The sequence below is a fragment of the Cynoglossus semilaevis genome, chromosome 18 (assembly GCF_000523025.1).
Source record: "Cynoglossus semilaevis isolate Cse_v1.0 chromosome 18, Cse_v1.0, whole genome shotgun sequence".
NCBI lineage: Eukaryota > Metazoa > Chordata > Actinopteri > Pleuronectiformes > Cynoglossidae > Cynoglossus > Cynoglossus semilaevis.
In genome coordinates this window covers 8,914,814-8,935,884 of record NC_024324.1, presented here as the reverse complement: position 1 = coordinate 8,935,884, position 21,071 = coordinate 8,914,814, and the positions used below count along the sequence as shown (strand labels likewise).

The 21,071-nt window shown below is 42.5% G+C and overlaps 2 protein-coding genes across 9 annotated transcripts in view; both read right to left on the bottom strand.

Annotated features, from left to right (window-relative positions):
- LOC103394292 (sodium bicarbonate cotransporter 3-like) overlaps positions 1-1,171 on the bottom strand; it is a 23,082-nt gene extending 21,911 nt beyond the window's left edge. For 4 of the 5 annotated variants that reach the window (XM_025065116.1, XM_008331532.3, XM_008331535.3 and 1 more), the window contains exon 1: positions 582-1,171. In XM_025065116.1, the coding sequence (XP_024920884.1) occupies positions 582-623 (42 nt within the window). In that variant the 5' untranslated portion in view covers positions 624-1,171. The remainder of the gene's footprint in view (positions 1-581) is intronic. The other variant, XM_008331536.3, reaches the window with a different exon arrangement.
- Positions 1,172-10,371: 9,200 nt separating this feature from the next.
- Positions 10,372-15,895, bottom strand: eomesa (eomesodermin homolog a). Of its 4 annotated transcripts, none has more exons than XM_025065291.1 (8): positions 15,793-15,895; positions 15,027-15,054; positions 13,470-13,791; positions 12,915-13,069; positions 12,181-12,302; positions 11,861-12,019; positions 11,706-11,767; positions 10,372-11,586 (listed from the first exon to the last, which is right to left on the bottom strand). In XM_025065291.1, the coding sequence occupies exons 3-8, from the start codon at positions 13,583-13,585 to the stop codon at positions 10,836-10,838; spliced, it is 1,365 nt and encodes a 454-aa protein (XP_024921059.1). In that variant the 5' UTR covers positions 13,586-13,791; positions 15,027-15,054; positions 15,793-15,895; the 3' UTR covers positions 10,372-10,835. The 4 variants fall into 4 exon arrangements, with proteins under 4 accessions (XP_024921059.1, XP_024921058.1, XP_008329762.1 ...); XM_025065290.1 differs by having other exon boundaries at positions 13,470-14,099; positions 15,793-15,878; XM_008331540.3 differs by lacking the exons at positions 15,027-15,054; positions 15,793-15,895 and having other exon boundaries at positions 10,372-10,745; positions 10,871-11,586; positions 13,470-14,982.
- Between the last annotated feature and the right edge of the window lie 5,176 nt (positions 15,896-21,071).

The window sequence follows — 21,071 nt, the reverse complement described above, 5'->3', positions numbered from 1 at the left end:
ATATATATAGTGAAGGATATATATATATATATATATATATATATATATACTGTATAAAGATCTTATAGAGGATACCTACCCCCTGTCAAAATGTGATAACCCACGAAAGATGTTTACATTATCGCGATAACATCGTTATTACAGTTTATTACTGGGGTGACGAACGAGAATACTTTAAATGTTTCCATATCTGTTTTTGGTTTATTAATAATAATTGTTGCAACTATTTTTTCCATAGTTTTTCAGCTGTTGGAAGTAACGTGTCAAGAGCCACGACTTTACAACTTCCTAGACAAAAACAATTAAGTCTTTACGGACTCGATACATACCGAGAAGACAGTTCTGAATATTATTAAGTTCAATTCTGCTTATTATTAACTTATAGGAAACAACGGGGTGAAAGCCTATCCCCACGCCACGTGTCATTAGTAGAAAAGCCGGTGAACAATGGTCGCCCCCGGACTTAGTCCCCAGCATCACTCCTACATCTGCGGCCAAAAGAGGGGGCAAAAGACCCGGACAAAGAGTCTCAAAACATAATGGAGGTGTAGCGGTGATAACAGCACAGGGCAGAGACTTACGCTTCTCAAGAGTGGTCTCATTTGTTCCGAGGGTTCTTCCATTTCACCAGCCTCACACCGGTTCTTTCCCCCCAGCTTTGGTCTCCGTATTTACCGGTAGATGTGGGAGTGTGAACCCGGGCCGGGTGACACTTGTCTGAGCCGAGAACTGCTTGTGCTTCCCCTGTCGAAGCAACGGAACTCGCCTCAAAGATGACGGGCGCTTCTTAACAGCCAATGAGCTCCCAGTACTCGGCATTGTAGGCCAATGACGTAAGGAAACGCAGGATGGGGGCGGGGGATATGTCTTTGTCGTTCCCCATGTCCCAAAAGAGGCTTTTTCTGTTATTGTTTGATTTTGAATAAAACTCTTCTACCATGGCGGGACAACATGTGCTTTGAAGAGTTACACAACCGAAAAAATGTACCTAAAGACACATATCCCTTACATGTCACCTGGATGCTACATTTGTTAGATATGATTGTATAATATCATTTAATGATGGCTAAGGTACTTTACACTTTGAAGCCTTTGATGAAAGGTCTTTGAAAGCCAAAGGTCACAGGTTGTCCTGTCAGGGCCAAGAACCTTCTGTCCAGTCACCCACCAACCACCCCAGGTTCCTGGTTCTGCAAATATCAAAAGTTTGAAGCAGAGGTTCTGAACATGATAGTAGTTTGAAAATGTTGAAAGGAGACACCGCCTCTTGTTTTTTTTTCCATGGCAAAAGCCTTGTTTTTTCTGCAAATATCAAAAGTTTGAAGCAGCAAACTTCATCACTGTGCCAAGAACAAATCGAAAAATTATTCTTAAGATCTATTGATATTGATATTGAGGTTTTGGGGCAAAATAAATTAAATTTGTTTTCTGCAAATATCAAAAGTTTGAAGCAGCAAACTTCATCACTGTGCCAAGAACAAATCGAAAAATTATTCTTAAGATCTATTGATATTGATATTGAGGTTTTGGGGCAAAATAAATTAAATTTTGTTATAACACATTTTTTTAGTTAATAGACTGATTGTGTTCTAATACATCCCCGTGAAGTCAGTCTTTCTTATTTTCAGTAAGCAGTAATGCAGTAATGTGCAGAAACAGGTTCCAGGGAGCTGCAGTACACAGAGCTCTTTAATAGAGGTGAGGAGTGGGTGGGAGAGAGGGGGGAAGGGTCCCAGCTGGGAACATGGGTGACAGCAGTGTGTGAAAAGAGGCTGAGTGGTGGTGGCTACAATGAATTTCCTGGCTTTTAATGGGGAAGGTTTGGTGTAATATGAAGCGAGCTGAATACAACTGTGACGCAGTGAGAACGACTGAGAATCTTTATGAGCTTCTCCACATATACAGTATTATCCAAGAAACAAAACGAAAAAACGATTACAGAGAAATAAGAGCTGTGATGTTAGACTTGTTGTTAGCTATAGGGACGGGAGCTTCAAATGCCAATGGTGTTTTGTTAATAGGGTTAACTAAAGGTTTGTTGCATGACAGCTGTCTGGAAAATAGGTCCAAAATATACACACTGAAGAATCCCAATTGAAATATTTGCAGTATTACTATTTTCTGCAGTAAACAATAACTGCAGTAACGAGGCAGTCTTGAGACATCATCTTATCCAAGTATAGATTTTATTGGGTAATTTTGTAAAAGTAAGGACTGTTGATGTGAGATCAAGAATTACGTTATTAACCCTTTACACTCTGCTACAACAGTAACAGGTGGAGGTCACCAAACATGTCATGGCACCTCAGTGACATCCTTCCTCGAGTCATAACAGACCTGAGCAGGCCTTGATTTTTCTATTTATTTTTTTAAAACTTGTTTTTATCTCTAATGGAGAACTTTCATCACCATCAAAGTCTCAAATGACAGTCGTGGGATCTCAGTGGTGTGAGAAGCTCCTTGGCTCTTCATGGGTCTGATCTTCAGCCAACAGAAGAATTACTAGTTACAGCAGTTTTTGTTGTTGATTTGGTAGTAAATGTGACATTGTTGGTGTGAATTGTCAGTCAACACCTAGACTATTGTTGTTGATTCCCTTTTAGGTTGGAATACCATAGTATTGGTAACTATTGTTTTTCACTCAGGGTTTCCTTCCTCCTCCCTCCTTCTTCTCGTGTGCTCTTCAGGAACACGTCTGTATCTTGGGAGTTTGGTTGGTTCTGGTGTTTATTGCAGTTTTTATTCCTTATTGCAAGTCCTTCATTCGGGCTCTAGGGGTGCTATCCCTCTTTGTTTCTGCATATTACACTGTATATAACAGTAAAATTAATGGATTACGCCTCTCTCCTGAATGCAGTCATCCATGTGGAAGGTTGTGGTGTTCATCTCCGGCACCAACGTTTTAGCCTTGTTGTTTTACAAAAACTCTAATAAAACATCTCTTTTCTGTCCATTCTCTGATGCATAATTACTTTTTTTTTCTTTTTACCTTTTTTTTGTACTTAGTCTGGGCGTCTCATTCAGCAAACTGTGATCTAATGAAATCTGTTTGATGGGCTTGACATAATTATTGGCTGCGGGTCTTACAGCACAGTGATAACAAAGAGGACAACAGCAGAAATGGCACCTATTGTTAAAACAAACGGTACGCCACTGTCGGACTCCTTGAGGCATCGATCCACAAACATTTTTTTAGTGTGTCTCCGTAGGCAGAAGACAATGACGGACTGTACGTCCCGCTCCTGTGAAAGCAGGAAGTACTTCAGCTTGTCGCCGTATTCGCCTCTAAGGTCTTTCACCACCACCTTAGCCAATGTCTTGGCCTTTTTGAGGTTCGGGATTTGACCCTTGGTGCTAACGAGGCCTTTCATGGTCTGAGTCACAAGACGGGAGACGTGGAAACTCTTCTCGTGGTCCAGGAGACCCTTTAGGGCGTCAGCCTTTTGAAGGACATGGCAGACTGCGGTGGTGAGGAACAGAAGCGTTTGTCTCTCCTTATCATCAGGGAACAAAGCCGTCTGGCCCATCTTGGCCTTTTGATCTGCTCTGAAAAAGAGAGTGAATTTCATCTTTTCAGTACGGGTCTAGAATCTTTTAATTTCCTCCGTGTGTTCGGTTTTCTCTCTGGTTTTCTAATGACATCAAAAACTGGCTGTTTTTACTGCCTTTTTTTTATTGCTTAGCTTCTATTTTTGTGTAGAGATAGATAAGACGAAGATCAAAGAAAAATAATAGAGAAACGATAAAAGGAACTTGTGACATCACAAAAATCACGTATCCTCCAAAGGAGGGTATTATTATTCGGTGAATACTTGTTAGATATCTTGTACCGTGTCTTTGTCCAGTACTGTGTACTTGACATCACTCAGCATCCAGTCTGTTACACTGTTAATGTGGCCTCAGCAGCTACTGGGTTCTGTTGAAATATAGTGTTTATCCTTCCACACTGTACCTTAGGCCAAACAGTACTGTACCAGTGAGAAGAAAAGCAGCTTATCAGTCATGCTTTGCTGATCACTGAGCAGGATTCGAACACAATTGAGTTCATGCAGAAACAGTGACTTTTGTCTTACTTGGAAAAAATGGGAATGGAAAAGAGCAACAGTTGTTATTCAGATTATCAACCCCTTAATAACCTCCTGTATCTTAGATGAAGGAACAAATTATAAACATTGTGAAAACATGTAGTGGTGGGGGCCATACAGTGGTGTGGTGGTGGGCACAGTCTTTCAGGTGAAGAGGAGAACTGCAGAGGTCTGACAACTTACTGAGAGATGATAGTGTAAATGTGCATTTTTGCAACGTTTGTGGGGCCACACGGGGGCAACGTTTGCCAATAAAGCAAGGAGATCGTTAGTTTGCATCATATTGACGAATTCTGCTGCAAACTGGAGTTTTGTGATTATCTAATTTAGATCAAATAAAGTTGCTTACATGCCTCTGTTTCAACTACAAACTGAGGTTTTACTCAATATTGTGCACCATCCTTGAAAACGTCTCTGTTGTTCTTCAAAACTGTTCTGAGTCATGTAGTAACTACTTTTTACCAGTAGATGGTAGTGTTGTATAGCTCTTTTGTGGCTACGTGAGCCGCAGAGTTCAGTTCTTCTTGCTCTATTGAAAAAAAACATTTTTTACTTTCTATGTATTGGGGGAAAATACAGTTTAACAAACAAATAGATAAAACTGTTATAATTTTAACAATTATTTTTGAGCCTGAAACTTGTGTGAAATGTGGTCCATAACTGAGGTTTTTAAAAATATATATTAATTTTATTAAATTGCCTTAAAAGGGGAACGTTTGAAACCAATGGTAGTTTATCCTTAATTAACGACAAAAACTAAAACTGTCATTAAGTTCAGTTCATGCAGAACCCACGGCACAAAGTGCACGGTTATTTAAAACCATCCACGAAGCAGTTCGAGTGGAAAACAAACTGCTGCAAGCGGCACAACTAGCGCCGTTCTTGCCGATGTCTTCATCTGTGTGTCGTCCTTTAAATAGAGCCCTTTCCTCACCCACCCAGCAACCTCTGGCATAATCACACGGCAGCTCAGAAATAGAAGTGCGAGGTGGGAGATCAAACTATCACCTCTTAATTTTACCCCGAGCCTTAAAGACGCCGAGAGCCCATTAGCGCACGAAGAAGTGTGTGCTGTGTATCACTCCTGAAAACATGCATCCACATAATGCAGCTGGGAGATGAGCCAGAAGTTAGACAAGTGGAAGAAGATGAGGCTGCAGCGCCACACTGGCATCCACCTGTGCTGGGAGTCGCAGAAAAAGATGCAGATTACGAGGTGTTGTGATGATGATGATGATGATGATGATGATGATGAGAAGGAAAGTTTTCTCTTTCAGAAAAAGAAAAAGAAAACAGCTGAGAAACTGCTGAGCCCGCTGTTGTGGAGGTATGACTGTTTTTCACGCCTTGGTGTTGAGCATACAGCAGCAGACACCAAAAAAAAAACTGTTTAGGTGTGGGTTTTATTTTGGTGAAAACAGCAAGGAGCCAGAGATTGGACACACTATGTACAGTATAAACCATCACATGACTATTGATTTAAAGGAGAAGCTGCTCAAGTTAGGGATTCACCGACTCCCAGAAGATTCACTGGATGTTGTTTTTTTTTTTACAGCATCATGGAGAAAAAGAAAAGAAGGTGAAATTCCCAAATCTGTCCGAGCGCTCCTCTTCAGAGTGCCAACGCATTGATTTTGACCACATATCTGTTCCATTTGGCTGCCTTACCCCAAACACCGCTCTCAGAATCAGGGGCCTTGAGAGCCTCGGTGCACCCTCAGTCCTGTCTGAATCATTGGGGACACCTCAGGGGTGAGTGACCAGCCTGGTGTGTAACCAGATTGATGAGGTAATGTGAGGTCAGGGGGAGGGGCCGCTCATAAGAACGGTGGTCAGAGCGGCGAAAAAGGAGGGAAAAGCGGGGGCCCAGCCTGTTGAGGTGCCCCCCAGAGGAAACACGGGGGTTGGAAATCAATGTGCTGTTAAGTGCAGCTTAGCCACGGGATCCAGTCTTCATTATTATCCATGCACCAGTGGGTCAGTGGTACACACTCTGACTGGACCACCGACAACACGGCTGTGATTTCAAACCAACACTCACCATCATTTCCATCAACTACTAACTACTAACTACTAACTACTAACTACTAACTACTAACTACTAACTACTAACTACTAACCCTAACTAAAGTCTTGAGTCATCGTTCAAATGTCCTGTATTTACTAAATCATTTCAAGTTTTTAGGAAATGTATATTATGATTGTGAAGAAATATAAACCAGGATTCCTTAGGTTTTCATCTCCGAGGCTCAAGACTCACTGTATTCAACTGCAGCTGTTTCCAAATATTCTCTGCAGCGCCACCTTCAGTAGACGGGGCTACACATCGACACAGTGGTTAAATTGAAAAGCTAAAAAGAAACAAACAAATAAATAAATAATAAGTCATGTGATCACCAACTGAATATGTACATGAATGAATGCAGGCTGAATTAAAGAACACACACCACCATCACTCTGTCCCACTGGGCTGCACTGATTGGTCAGCTAATCAGTGACTGATCTGCTTGTTACTTTTACAGAAAAAAAAAATAGATGAATAATTTTAGCCTCGTTAAATAACATTTTTTTTGTTTTGTTTTTTTTTCTCTTTTTGTGACGCAGACCATGAGTCGACTAATGTGAAAATTCTCATGTGATCAGTCTCTGTATAAAGAATCTGCTCCACACACACACGCACACACACACACACACAGACACACACACATCTGTTCCAGAAGCAGTTCAGTCAGTGAGAGCAGTAATGGTGTGTGAGTGAAGGTGAAGAATCAGCCCGAGGGCCGACATCTGTGCTCCATGTCACCTGTCGGGGCTACAGTGACTCTGTATCACCTCCTCCAGCCTGAGTTCACATCAACGCAGCAAACTTCTTCACGTTCACTCTTCAGGTTTCTGGCCGGGCTTTGAACCCTCAGTCAGGTGCAGGGCCACCAGTCTTGTCCCAGGGAGCGTATCTCCTGTAGGTGAACAAGGTCGAACTTTGTGGACGCTCGCTGTAGAGGTGTCTATTGATTGCTGTACTTCTTGCATGAACGCTTGTGAAGGACACGATCTATCGACCTGTCGCTGCGTGTCTCTGTCGTCAGCATCGTCCAGGAAACATCGGGAAAATCAGAGTGTTTCCAGAAGCAGAAGAAGAAATAATAAAAAAAAAAATGTAACCCATAAACTCTGGTGCTAACAGCCACCGAGCATGTGGGAACTGAACCCAGGAAAATAAAAAAATTGAACCCATAAACTCTGGTGTTAACAGCAGATCTGCTGCTAACAGTCACCGAGCATGTGGGAACTGAACCCAGGACTCTCTGCTCTCAACTTCCAAGGCAAGCAAGTTAACCACTAGACTGTTGGACCAGCGTTACAGTGAAAATGACCTGACCACCAGTCCTGATTGGTCAAGACTGCCTCGCTGTAAAAGCGTTGCGTTTGCTGGTTCATTTCCTCCTCTTTGGTTTTCTTCAACTACTCTGAACACAGGCAGAATCAGATGAACTGTTCACTGTGAACCGACCACAGGTCTGAATGTGACCCTGCAGTGGACTGGAGGAGGGAACTGTCCAGACTGCAGACCCACACTCAGGATCAGCAGCTGGGGGAGGGGGTCAAGACCACCTTTAAAAAACCAGAATAATGTTCACATCCTCAGATTTTTGGGGACTTTGGGAAGGAACTAGAAACAAACTCCAAGATCAGGAATTGAACCAGCAAACCAGCGCTCTTCTTGCTGTAAATGCAGCACCCCCCCCTCCCCAATTTATCATTTGAAAATGTACTCCTCGCAGTAGAGCGACTGCACGTTTGCATCATTTCTCTGTGACTCCTGTTTCCTAATGAGTGCTGTCAAAAGTCCGGTTCTCACTTACCAACGAAAAGACGAGCAGGGCTCAGAGAAAACAACACGTGGATAAAAACAACATCGTTTGCCCCGAAATACAATTTGCTGACATACAGAAGTGCAAACATTTCCATTCTCCAGACTCCAAACCCCCAGAGAGCCTTTTTTTCTTTACAGCTTTCCTGAGAGGCCAGGCCAATCAAGCGCTCTACCTTGTTAGGAGGTGTTAATTGGAGTTAGTCAGACTCCTCACTTTGTCAAGGAGTCTGACAACAGAATTAATTAGAATTCCAGTATGTAAATCAATTCAAATTGGGGGCCCTAACGGGGGAGGAAGGGGGGAGGAGGGATCTGAAGTATTTTCACTGAGGAAAAACAGGTGCTGAGAACACGAGCCAAGACGTCTCTGTGTGAATCTCATGACTTCTCTTCCTTTTCTGGATTTTATCCTTCACTAATCCACTTTTGGAGAGGCCACGCAGCCGCCGTATAAATAGACGTGTCGACACCAAAGGTAGCCTCAGTTGGAGGAGGAGTTTATTTATTTTTTTATTTATCTCCGTTTACCCTGCTTTGATATATTTCTCTGGGTACGACCGTGATCACATTACTAAGGTGAATTATAAAACGTGTGATAACGCCATGGCAACAGCCGACGGAAGTGTAGAAGTGCGTTTCTTCCGTGCGCTCCTTCACCTAACTGAGCCGTGTCATGAACGGCACGAGGAGCTCATGGTTCAATCACACTTAACTCGGTGGAACCGGTGCTACTCTGTCACACGTGTGTGTGTGTGTGTGTGTGTGTGTGTGTGTGGAGTGAGAGGGATTGCTCAGCTTTTTAAGGCCACAAATGTCACGGAATCTGAGGATGAGAGTGGGGGAGGAGGGGGAAGGAGGGGAGTAAAGATCCACTGTGTCCAGGTCTAATTCAGAGGTGTCCCAACGCTGTTTTCACGAAACGACAGAACCTTTATCCTGTTAAGGTCACCACAGCTGAGCCCAGGGGTCATGGGTGGGGGGTCAGGGTCCAGCCTGGTCTGGTCATCAGTCTGATGAAGAACAAACAACCAGAAAATAAAGTTGTTTTTTTCCCAATTAGAGACTTTTAAAAGACTATTAAACCTAACACTTTTTCTCAAAGGCTTTTTTTTAAAAGAATGGTTCACTAGTTGAAAAAATATTTAAAAAATTTTTTAAATGAATTCTTAGTCTGTGGAGGAGTTCCACAACCAAAAGTCTGAGGCAACTTTATATTTTATTTATGGTTTAATCCGGGTGGAAGCAGAGAATAAAGACGCAGTATTAGAACAACTGAAAGGTTGATAGAGAGAGAGAGAGAGAGGGAGAGAGAGAGAGAGGGAGAGAGAGAGACAAGTAACAGTTTTCTCAAAGGCTTTTTTTTAAAAGAAACTGGACGAAGTCCATGAAGAACCTGCCTCAGCACTGACAGCTTCAGCATGTGTAGATGACACAAAGAAGGCTGATGAGGAGCGACCGGTGATGGAACACCTTTTTTACTGGATGGAGAGGATTCAAGAGCTGATACAAAAAGAAAAAAAAAAATAGGCAAAATAGTGGATCACATGACTGTAGCGATACAATCCTAGTTTAATAAAAATAAAATATTTTAAATGCCACCAGCAGAATATGACTTAAATTAATATAGTTTACTGTATATTTAAAAAATATATATTAATATTTTTCTGGCTTGATCCTAATGTGACACACACTCACTCACACACACACACCAACCACGACCACATTAATAATTCTTAAGAGCCACCGCTGACCTTACGGCTCTAATGAGTGGAATATTATTTAATTTATTCTACATTATAACCTGCCGTGACATGTTAAGTACAGACTGATCCGTGGAGGAAAAGTCAGCCGTTACCTTTAAATGTCTAATTTGTATTTGTACTAAATGAGGTTTTTCTCTTTATTAAAACTCTGACAGAAACAGAACCGATGTTGGACGGCGATGGTTCAGGGAGAAATACTGATTACTTTTCATCCTGTTTAGCTATAAATAAAGGTGAACCAGCTCTGACTTAATGAGTGTGTAATTTACATGCTGTAACATCCCATAATTCTCACACAGTGTCAACCTGACAGCAGTAACCACTTAGGGGCCTCGGCTCCAGAGGCCCCCGAATTCCAGGCCTCAGAAATGAGCTATAAAATACAGTAGGTGTACAGGTCTCTGAGCCCGGGCACGTTTACTGCCGCAGCAGCTACGCACAATTTACTCTCAATCCAACTGTAAGTTCAACTGCGGCTGCAACTAATTAATAACCCGGAGTCAATCAGTCAATCAGGCTGGGGTCGGCTCGCTCGTAAAATATGGAGAATTAGGACAAAAGTTTGTTGTTTTTTCACAAATTTGATTTTTTTTTTACTTCAACCATATGGAAAATGTTAAATGTAAAAACAAAACAAAAACATAAACCCTTTTGTTTTTCATGAAAAGCCATTTTATTATCCATTTAATAACCACCTCCATGAAGACAATTTGTACAAGATACATCACATTCTAAAGTGCACGAATACTGTACAACGAAAATGACTTAAATACGCAGCGAAAAAATTCAGAAAAATATTATAATAATAAAAATCACATTTGTGGGAGCCATAAAATAAAAGAGTAAAAATTAAATCAATATATATAAAAAAAGGGACATGTCTTTTTATTTCAGCCACCCCCCCCACCAAAAAAAAAAAAAACCAACAATCACTATGCATGTTCAGGTATGTGAGAGTGAGAGGGGCTGGCCTGGGAAAATAACCTTGTGCAGCTTGCTTGGGGGAACACTAAGCTTTGGCACCTTTAGAGAAAAGAGAAAAAAGACATTAACAAAGGATGGAGAGCACTCAATAAAAGAATTCTCATATATATGGTTTGAATAAATAAAGTCTTAGGGGCTGGTGTAGAATGCATAATAACCCATGCCTTTTGGGTTGTCCTTGTACTCCTCCGAGGCCAAGTCCTCACACTTGATGGTGGGGGAGTTCTCTGTGCTGGAGCCTCCAGGAGACATCCTGCGCCTCTTGCAGACCATGGAGTACACGCCCGAGTCGCTAGAGTCCACTGATTTAAGAGACTGCGACGTCTCGATCCAGGTCGAGGCCGGCGGCGCGCTCTCCTCCGGCAGCTTGTCTTTCATGGCTCCGAGCTGGTCCTCTGCGAAGGCCGGAGGGCTGGGACGGGGGGACCAGGGCAGTCCTGTGGTCACCTTGCGCTGGTAAGTGCTTCTGGTGCCCCAGCCGGCCGCCATGGAGGCGAAGGCCGAGTCCGGGTAGTAACTGAGGGCGTGGGACGTCTGCAGGGACAGGGGTTTGATGCCGTAGGACAGTAGGCTACTGGTGGAATAGTCATTTTCGTAGGACAGATCCAGCTTGTTGGAGCCGGGCTGCTGCACAGGAGGCACGAACCAACGCTGGGCGGAGGCCGCGGCGCTGGCGTCCTCGCTCTGTGGCGACAGGAGGCTGTTGGTTTGCGGAACGGCCCGTTCACTGGTGTAGAAACGGTTCTGAGGCAGGTTGTTGACAAACTGGTCCTGGAAGAAAGGCTGCATGGCGTAGCGGGCCCCAGGCACAATCTGGGTGGAGCGAGGAGAATCTGTAGGGGACGGAGTCAACCTGTCACTCTCTGGGGCTGTGTACATCCTGTGCAACAGAGACAAACAACATGCATGCAAGAATTATTTATGCAAAAGACTCACGTTGCAACACCAGAGGCAGGTGGGAAAAGATTGACCACATTGGTCGGTGTGTGAGATACGTACGAGTCATAGTTGTCCCGGAAGCCTTTTGCAAAAGGGTTGTGATCTATCTTCAGCTGTGTGATCTGAAACCAACAGGGAAAAAAAATAATTAAAATTCTGCTTGAATAAATTCACAACATTTATATCCAATAATCTACTCTTTGGTGGTTTCTTACGTCTGTGTTCTGGTAGGCAGTGACTGCTATGAACTGGTTCTCAGGGAAAGTGAAGGTTTGAGTCCTGGCCTCGTTGCTCATGTCTTCCACACCGTCCTCCGTCACCTCCACGATGTGAAGCCGTGGTTGGTATTTGTGAAGAGACTGCAAAACAATCATCTGCAAAAGAGGAAGAAAATGTCCAGATATTTTACAAAAACAACACATATTTACACATTTGTTTAAAATATGTTGAAATGTAACAAAAAAACCTAAACGACTCTGTGTGTCTAACCTGTGTGTTGTTGTTGAACAAAAACCTGAACGACTGTGTGTCTAACCTGTGTGTTGTTGTTGTTCGCTCCTTTATTGTTGGTCAGCTTTAATTTGCCGAAGGAGATTTCTTGCCTCATCCAGTGAGCACCGGTGTTTGGAGATTCAGGATGAACATACATCTTGTTACCTAAAATTCAAATGATGTTTTTGATTAATTAAAAAAAAAAAGAAATTTAAAAAAAGAAAAAACAACCTTAATAGGAGAGGACGGTTGAAAAATAAATAAATGCATGAGAATGAGAAGATTAATATTAATTTAAAAAATTAAATTGCATTTCCTAAATTTAGAAACAATAACATGAATGCATGAAAAATTAAATAGCATTTCCTAAATATATAAACAATAACATGAATGCATTTATTTATTCAATACTAGGTAAAATGTTATTTTTAAGAAAAACGTTTGTTCTTAAAATATAAAAAGAAATTCAAATATTTTTGTAACAATTTCAACAAATAAGAACATTTAAATGTATTATTTGTAGCAGGAACTCTTGTCTTGTATTTAGGAAACAACGGCACAAAAACACATTTTTGTTCATCATTTTCTTGAATTAAAAAAAATTGAATTAAAAACTCAAAAACTTTATTTTATTTTTTAAATTGTCTTCAACATCACTGCTGTGATATAGTTTGAAATAATTACAAATCTAAATAAACACAAGAAAATACATTAATTTATTTTAATTTAACTCATTTATTTATTTAACTAAAGTATTGTGTTTTTTTTTTTTCTCACCTTGCATATTATTGTCTGCCTTGCCACAGGTGACCCACTTTCCGCCCTGAAAACGCCAGTGGTTCGGATCAGCCAGGACGACTTCAACGAAGACGTTGTAATGAGACGTGAGGTTGAGTCCAGTGATGTTGAAGCTCAGGAATGGAAACATCCGTCTGCAGAAAATGAAAACAAAAAACAAAAAACAAAATTGTTGAAATGATGAATATATTTCTATCAAACCCGAGAGAAAATTCGAAATACACATTTTTAAAGTTTGTCAATAGTTTAACCAGTAAATATGGTTTATTTCCGGTGCGTTGGTTTCACACCCAGAATTAACACGAAACGAAAATTATAATTTAAAGGCCGGAAGTCTGTGCAAAAGTTCGATTGATTGATTATTTATCTCGTGCGTAAAAATCCTAAAATAACCGGGACTTCGTTTTCGATGTATTAAACAGAGATGGCTACATTTGCATTTTTTAAATATTGTTTTTTAAAAAAGGCTTTTTTTGTTTTATTTTAAATCATTTGTATTCGAGGCCTTTCGTCTCTCCGGTGCTCATGCCTTACCTGCCCTGTTTGGTGATGATCATCTCGGTCTGATGCCGGTGGAACTTCAGCCACAGAGGCCGGTTGCACAGATACACCTGCGCCCGGACTCCGGCTGCGGATCCCGGCAGAGACATGGAGCCGATGCCGGTGCCCGTCCCCGGGTAAGAAGGGTACAAACAGCCGGGGCCCTGGCTGAACTGGTAACCGCCGCTCCCGAACTGGCTGCGGCCGGCGCACACCGACGAAGAGGAGAAGCCCGCGGGCGGCAGGACGGATCCGTAGTGGAGAGAAGCCGGGTACCTGGAGCTGCTGGAGCCCGTGTACACCGAGCCCGTCTGTCCTGCATAGGGGAAGAGGGAACAGGGACTGGCCATGTCGGTACCGGTCTGGGACGACGACAGGAAGTATCTGTCAGAGCCCAGTTCGTCTATGTTGTACCGCCGCCCGCTCGTCAGCTCGTCCTCACCCAGCACCGGGGAGTCTTTCCTCCCATCGGACACCGATTTGGTGAAAGTGTCCCCCGCCTCCCCGAGCATCCCGTTCCCCACCGCGCTCAGGTATTTCTTTGGGGCGCTACTGGACTCTGATTCCGTCCGGTCCACGTCTTGGTAGTCGAGCTGCGACGACGGCCTGGGGCTGTTGGTGACGCTGTCCGAGGAGGAGAGGTTATAGAAGGTCTTGGGCAGATTGGTGGTCGCGCTGGGGAGGATGTTCTCTAACTGCATGACTATTGGACTTCGCCAAAATTAAAATTAAGTTTTAAAAAAAAGCGACTTGAAATGTTCCAGAACCCGGAGGAGAACCGACCAAAAGCAGCGGCGCTGTCTGTTGTCTCTGTCTGTCTGTCTGTTGTCTGTCTGTCTGTGCGCACACGGATGGCGCACGCCTCCTTCCAGAAACCACGGATGGAAGGAGGTGAAACCTTCTCCTAATCTACAGATTTCAGATCAGATTATGGGCTGGACCTGAGACGTTCACGAGCTCTTATAAGATGCAGACACACACACACACACACACAGAACATTAGGGGAGGGGCTTCTGGGGGGAGCCGTGCTGGATGCTGGTCTGTCTACACTGAGTTTAATTCAGTTTCAAACCATCACTACAACAAACATCTGAGCCTAATGTTGACCTTCTATTTTTATTTTAATTATTTTTTTATTTTTTTTAAATCGAGCCAAATCTTGACATCCTCCGGTGTCAAACACATCAAAATGGTCATAAAAACGCAGCAAACTTTACCTTAAAAAAAAGAAAAAAAAAAGTGGAACCCGTCAACACAACAACAGAAACTAATTTTCTAAAAACACTCAACTGTAAAATCATAAACACTAAACCGGTTAAAGAAATAATCCGCAGTTTTCTGAATTCCATTACGAACACGTTCCCTTCATCTTCGGCTCCAACAACACCAAGAAAAACACACACACACACACACACACTCTCTCTCACACACACACACAGACGCACTGATATGGTCGCGTAAGCTGTGCTCACACACTCCACTGCAGACACCTGCAAACACTCCGACATGGGAGAAGGAAAAAAAAACCACAACACGTGGAGCTTATTTACCTGTGATTTGAACCGGGCCTCGCTTCAACTTCCAGGTTCAGGTCAGTGCAATAAAAAAAAAAAAACAAAAAAAAAAACCACAAAACAAAACAATCATGAGCCACAAATAATCGTCACTGTCTGCTGGTTTTATGGTTGACTTTTAATCCTGGATAAATCGATGGATCACGATTTAATAAATAATTAAATACACAAATGAAATGAAGATTTAAAATCAGATAATTTATCTCCTGGAAAATAATAATAATAATTCCCTCTGTTGCTCTTGAACACAACATAAATGAAACGTGAAATAATAGGATGTTTGTAACAAATGCAAAATTAGAATAAAAAAAACAAGTAAATATTTAAACATCTGACAGGTTGATTTCCTTTTTTTTATAATTAAAAAAAATACATTTATTTATTATTACTACTACTACTAAAAATAACAATGATAATAATAAAAAAATTATAATTCCCGTTGAAGTTTTTTTAATTAAACTGCTGCTGTACAATAGTTTCTACTGTAAAGAACAGCTTGGTTTCTGACTAATGATTACAGTCCAATCAAAATATGTTTTTGAAACTGAAAAAATTATGTTTGTATATAAAAACATAAAATAAAATAATAATCTAAAGTAAAAACAAATATTTGGAAAACAAAATGTATTTTTTAATACTTGGAAAAAAATATAAAATGACAATATTTAGTTTTTATTATTATTATTATTAACTGCTTCATTCTATAGTAAGATATAAAAAAGAAATAAAGTTTGTTTTTTACCTGCAGTACAAACGTTTGGGAGAGGGTTAAATAAAACTGACAAGGTCACTGATATAATAACACACACACACACACACACACACACTCTCTCAGCAGAGAGGAGTCATAGTAAAGTGGTGTTGCTCACTAACGTCTTTTATACTAAACCGTGTCCCCACGCAGTCCTGGGTAATGAATTTCCATCCAGTGACCCGTGTTTAGCGCCCTCTAGCGAATAATAAGGGGTACATCACGCATTTTAGATTCATATATAAATGAAGTGCAGTTTCACAGTAAAAAGAAGGGATTACATGCTGTGCAGTCCGTCACCTCTCACTTAAAAAAAAAAAAACTTGTATCACACTTTGCATCATCTAAAAGTGCAGTGGATTCTCTGAGGAGTGTGGGTTTGGTGGGGGGGCTGTGGGGGAACAGGGGGTGGTGAGGGGGCAGCAGGTTGCAGATGTGGGAGTAATAGGGGTGAGATGAATTTGGGGAAAATGGGGATACAGATCTGTGAAAAGCTGAGGGAAAATCTCTGCTGGAGGCTGATTGGCTGCTGTCATAAATGGGACAGTAAAGCTGGCAATTGGGTCCATCAGGGGACCGCGGCTACACGCCGTACAGTACCACAGTCTGTCAATCAAACCCCTGACCCTCCCCAGGTTGCTGCCGCCGCGGCAGTCAGGGAGGAAACCCAGGCAGACGACAACTGAGATCAAGCATCTCCCCTTTGGTTTCCAGTCGGCTCCATTATTTATCAGTGACCTGTCTCTTGACACAGAGTCTCACTTCTCTGCAGCTTCACCATATCTGGATTTTAACCAATCTTTTTTTTTTTCCAACAATGTAGAATCCCTTTGGGGAAACGGTAAAATAATGCTTCCGTGTTGTGAAATTGCCCAAAGTTGGATATGAGAAGTGAGTTTTCTACACCTCAGTGCTGCTGATCTATAGATTTGAACATTTTTCCAAGCAGAAACCTGCATGTGTTTCTGTCTCCTCCCCCTCTCTCGTAGCCACTCTCTCCTGCAGACTAACACGTAGCAGAGGTGCCGCTCTCTTGACTCAGTGTTTTGACAGGCTCTCACCCGTACAGTATCTTTGATGCATAAATCTATAGTTCACATCAACCTGCATTTGTATTAGTCACATCATATCATGACTCACCTCTAACACTCCCCGTTCAGTGCAATCCTGCAAATTAGATTCTCCTTTTTAGCGACCTCGGACATTAAGCAAATCCAACGTATGGCTCGGGGGTCATTTGTGGCACTAAGAGTGGGATTCATTTGTCCTGACGTCTTTCTTGAATGAGGATGTTTTGCATTTGTTTTAGAAATTCTATGGGTACTTTGCAGAATCGTTGATAGTTCTGTATTTACAAATATTTAGCTGTATTTAATTCTGAATTGTATTTACAAATATTTAGCTGTATTTAAACTGTACTTTTCACTGTTTTTTATGGTTATTTTTATCTCTATCTGTCCTCTATTTTTTTGCAGTTTTCATTGCACGTTATGTTGGCTCTCTTTTAGCTATTCTGGCCACATTTTTGACTAGTTCATATCATATCATATTCTCTCTACTGTTACTGTACTGTTACTTCCTGAATCCTCTCACCCAAATCCCTCACAGCCAATCTTTATGGGTTTGATTATGAGCCTGTTGAGAGAAAAATAACATGATTGTTTTAAAGGCCACAGTTTGAAGTGTTTTGGGGTTTTTTGTTTTTTTCCAACCCGACCCCAGGACTCTGGGACCATTCTAGAACCATATAAATGTGATTTACAGGCCACCCATAAATAAAATTTATTCCAAATGAGGTGGATGCTTAGGTCTGATTCATAACGGAGCTCCCACTCCTGACCTGTCAGCGTGGTTCTTGACCACCTATAAAAGTCCAAGTGCGTATGAGATGACCCTCAGTGGCCCCGGGCCAGGCCCGGCTCAACAGGGGAGAGGGAAGTCTCGGCCATATTGTTGTCAGAGTCGATCATCGGCAGCGCACATGAAAGGAAGACATTCCAGGTTTTATGGCTCAAGGTGGCTGCCCGAGCCTTTGCTCCGGAGTGAATTCATGTACCCAGTCGCAAGGATTAATAACGCGGGTCTCATTAGAGATCCCGGCTACTGAGACCCCTGGAGGGAGGGGTCCTGGGGGGGGCGGGAATGAGCCCAATCTGCACCACGCCAGTTCTGCAAATCACCGTCCGCAGCAACACTTTTATTGGGAAGAATTTATTTCACAGGTTTATCAAAGATGTCCTCCAGTATATTTCCCAGCGTGTTGAAATTGCAAACATTTAATCAAAGCCGGCGAAGGAGAGCTCCTGTTACCGACACGCTGCTGTCTTCAAAGATGTGAAGGTGACAGCTTTCATGAATTTCCGTGAAAGTGCATATTGTTCCCATCAATTATAACCTGCCCCCCCCCTCACCTCCCCCACTCCTTTTTTCCTTGTCTACACCATTTACTGCATGATTTAAACCACACACACTTTACCCTGCTGTCAGGGAAAAAAAAAAAACACCAACCCAAAAACATCACCTTGTTTTTTATTTTTTTTCTCCTTCCCTCCTACTCCTAAAGTATTAGAATATGTAAAGTATATTCACGTTTGATGTAACCGAGTCTATTCCGATGTCATATCCAGCAGAGCAAATTATCATGAAATGATCTCCCCCGTCTGAAGCCAGTCCCTGAGTGAGACCGATGGGAATTGGACGTCTATAGGCATCACATTTGTATTCCTGGAAATGCATTTAAAATAAGCCAGGATGCATAAAGCCAGCCTGCCAGGATGACGGCGTGTCGCTGCATGCACACATCTGTATGTGCCTTCCTTACGGTCTGACCTATGGATTACTGCAGAAACGTATCAAGGGGATACGGGGGGAGGGGGGCATATGATGATGATGTATGGAAGTCTGAGGGCAGCGATAATCCACCGCGTTAAGACAAGTCTCGACAAAACAGGGTGGAGTGGAGTCATTCAGGGAAACAGGATTGAAGCTGCACTCACTGTGTTTGATTCCCTGATGCAGAACATGATGTTGGGATTATTGTGACACCCAGGGCCTGTGGGGACGGCAGCAGGTACACAGGTGCTGTCTTTGATTTGATTTCTGTCTCTTTCCTGCCAGTGAGTGACATCAGGTTTGGTCTTCTGGAGACGCTTTTTCACAAGTTTTAAAAGTGGATTTTTTTTTCATCTCTAGAATTCCTTCAAATCCTTCAAATGACTGTTTTACTGTAGGGACCATGTTCTCTGTGAGCTATTAAAAAGTCTATTGTATCTTGATACAAGACATTGTGTAGTTGTATAAAAGCTACGATTGAAATATTAGTCTTTATTTTCTTTTTAGTTCTTGATCCTGCAATCGTTTGTTAAATCTCTCAGAAGTCTCAGAATCTAAGACATTAAGACAGAAACTAAAGTGCTACTGATAACATTTTAGGAAAAAGTGGAGACGTCAAGAACCGAAGCCCACCCACAGCACAGAGTTAACCACAGTTTCTTTTTCCTTTCAATCGCGCTGGCAAACCATTGAACTGATTTTGACACATCCACCCTTTTACTTTCACTCTGTGTCTCATCACAGACAGAGCATCAAAACCCACAAGGCCCAGAGTGCTCTGTCGCCCACTGGCCCAGCTCTCACCCTCATCCACTGCCGGGGCTTCAACCTTTGATGACCCACTTCTCCCGGCCCCATCCTTGAAAAAAACCCCCCGAGGAATTGACATAAGGGACAAGAGCAAACGAGCAGGTGCTAAAAGTTTGACGGCGTTTGACTGGATATCTGTGTCGCCTGGATGGAACGTGAGGTGTAAGGGAGGGCGCTGCAGTTGTATCGACTCGGCTTCAGGCCTACGAGATAACAACACACACTCTCTCGCTAACAGGCTTACTCTCTCGCCCGAGGAGAGCTGGGTGAGCTGAGGTGGGGAGTGGGAGACGTCAAACAAGCAACCTCAGCCACTGAGACTCCACGGCCCGACCCAGCTCGACCCTGCTCTCTGTCGCGTTCCATCGCACTATTACTGCACGACAAGCTGGGCTTTTATCACATCGCTAATCCTGACTCAAAAACTGCATTTCAGTGGAACCCTTCGTTTTTGTTTTTTTGTTTTTCCGTTTTTTTTTTTCCACTTGTTTTTGTGTTCCTTTTTTGGACAGGAACACAAACAGATTTACACCACAGGAGTATTCTGCCTCTGCCTCAATGTGGTTAAATCAGTGAGTCAGAAGTGAGATTGTAGAGTTTTAACACTTCTCTCTCCCGGTATGAAAGCGTCTGCAGCAGGCAAAGGAATCGAGGCCCGGCTCCCAGTGGTCTGGTTCCCCGCTTAACAATTCAGATTTTTAGTTTTAAGTTTTGAAAAAATCAAATATTTCCATATAATAATCATAATTAAATACTTAATTCAAGCAGATAAACCTACTTTATTCTATTTCTAATCAATGGGGAATTGATCATTGATATCAGTAGTAGAAGAAGGATTGATAAATCACTTCAACCAGAGGTGTATACTGGTGGAAGGAAGTCTCATGTGGACGTGATTCATGGTTTACGTTTGACCCCCAGAGTGAAACAGGGATGTAGCCTTGGCATCTTTACTCCCCTCTGAGGGGCAACAGCTACATCCACAACAATAGAAGCCCCCCCCCCCCCCCCCCCCTCCCCCTTCAGCGCGGCAAACAGCATATCCCTGCAGCCAGGTTCAAAGCCTCATTTATGAGAAGATTGGATGCATTAAAATCAATATTATCATTTTTTTTAATCCATGTGCCATCACGTCGGACCAGTTGACAAAATGCCAGAATTACTTGCCGGAAAAGGGGAATAATTTTGCTGCGGAGAAATGCATCCAGCAGCCATTAGATATAATTAGAGACCACAGCATGCTTTTGTATTAAAACATTTGCAGCAATTTGGCAGCTGTATAATTAACATGCAATGGGTCATGCCATGCACATGCATAACAACACACACACACATATGCTCACACGCAATCATATACACTTGCCGACTGCGATGCGTAAGCGCTGGTGTAGGCACGGGGGGGACCTCGGTGCAGTGGACACCTTCAATATTGAACCCGGACCTAGGCCTGGTTTCTGTATTTACATGTAAATGGTCTACAACAATCTGCGGCCCCTCTCGTCTGCTCTGTCCCTCCAGCCGTCTGGGCCCTGGGAAGAGAGCTGCTCGTCAGATGGGGGGACCACATCAGATGGGCTCCCATGGTTAGAGAGCCAAACTCTAGGAAAAGGGAGAGGGAAGAGGGTGGG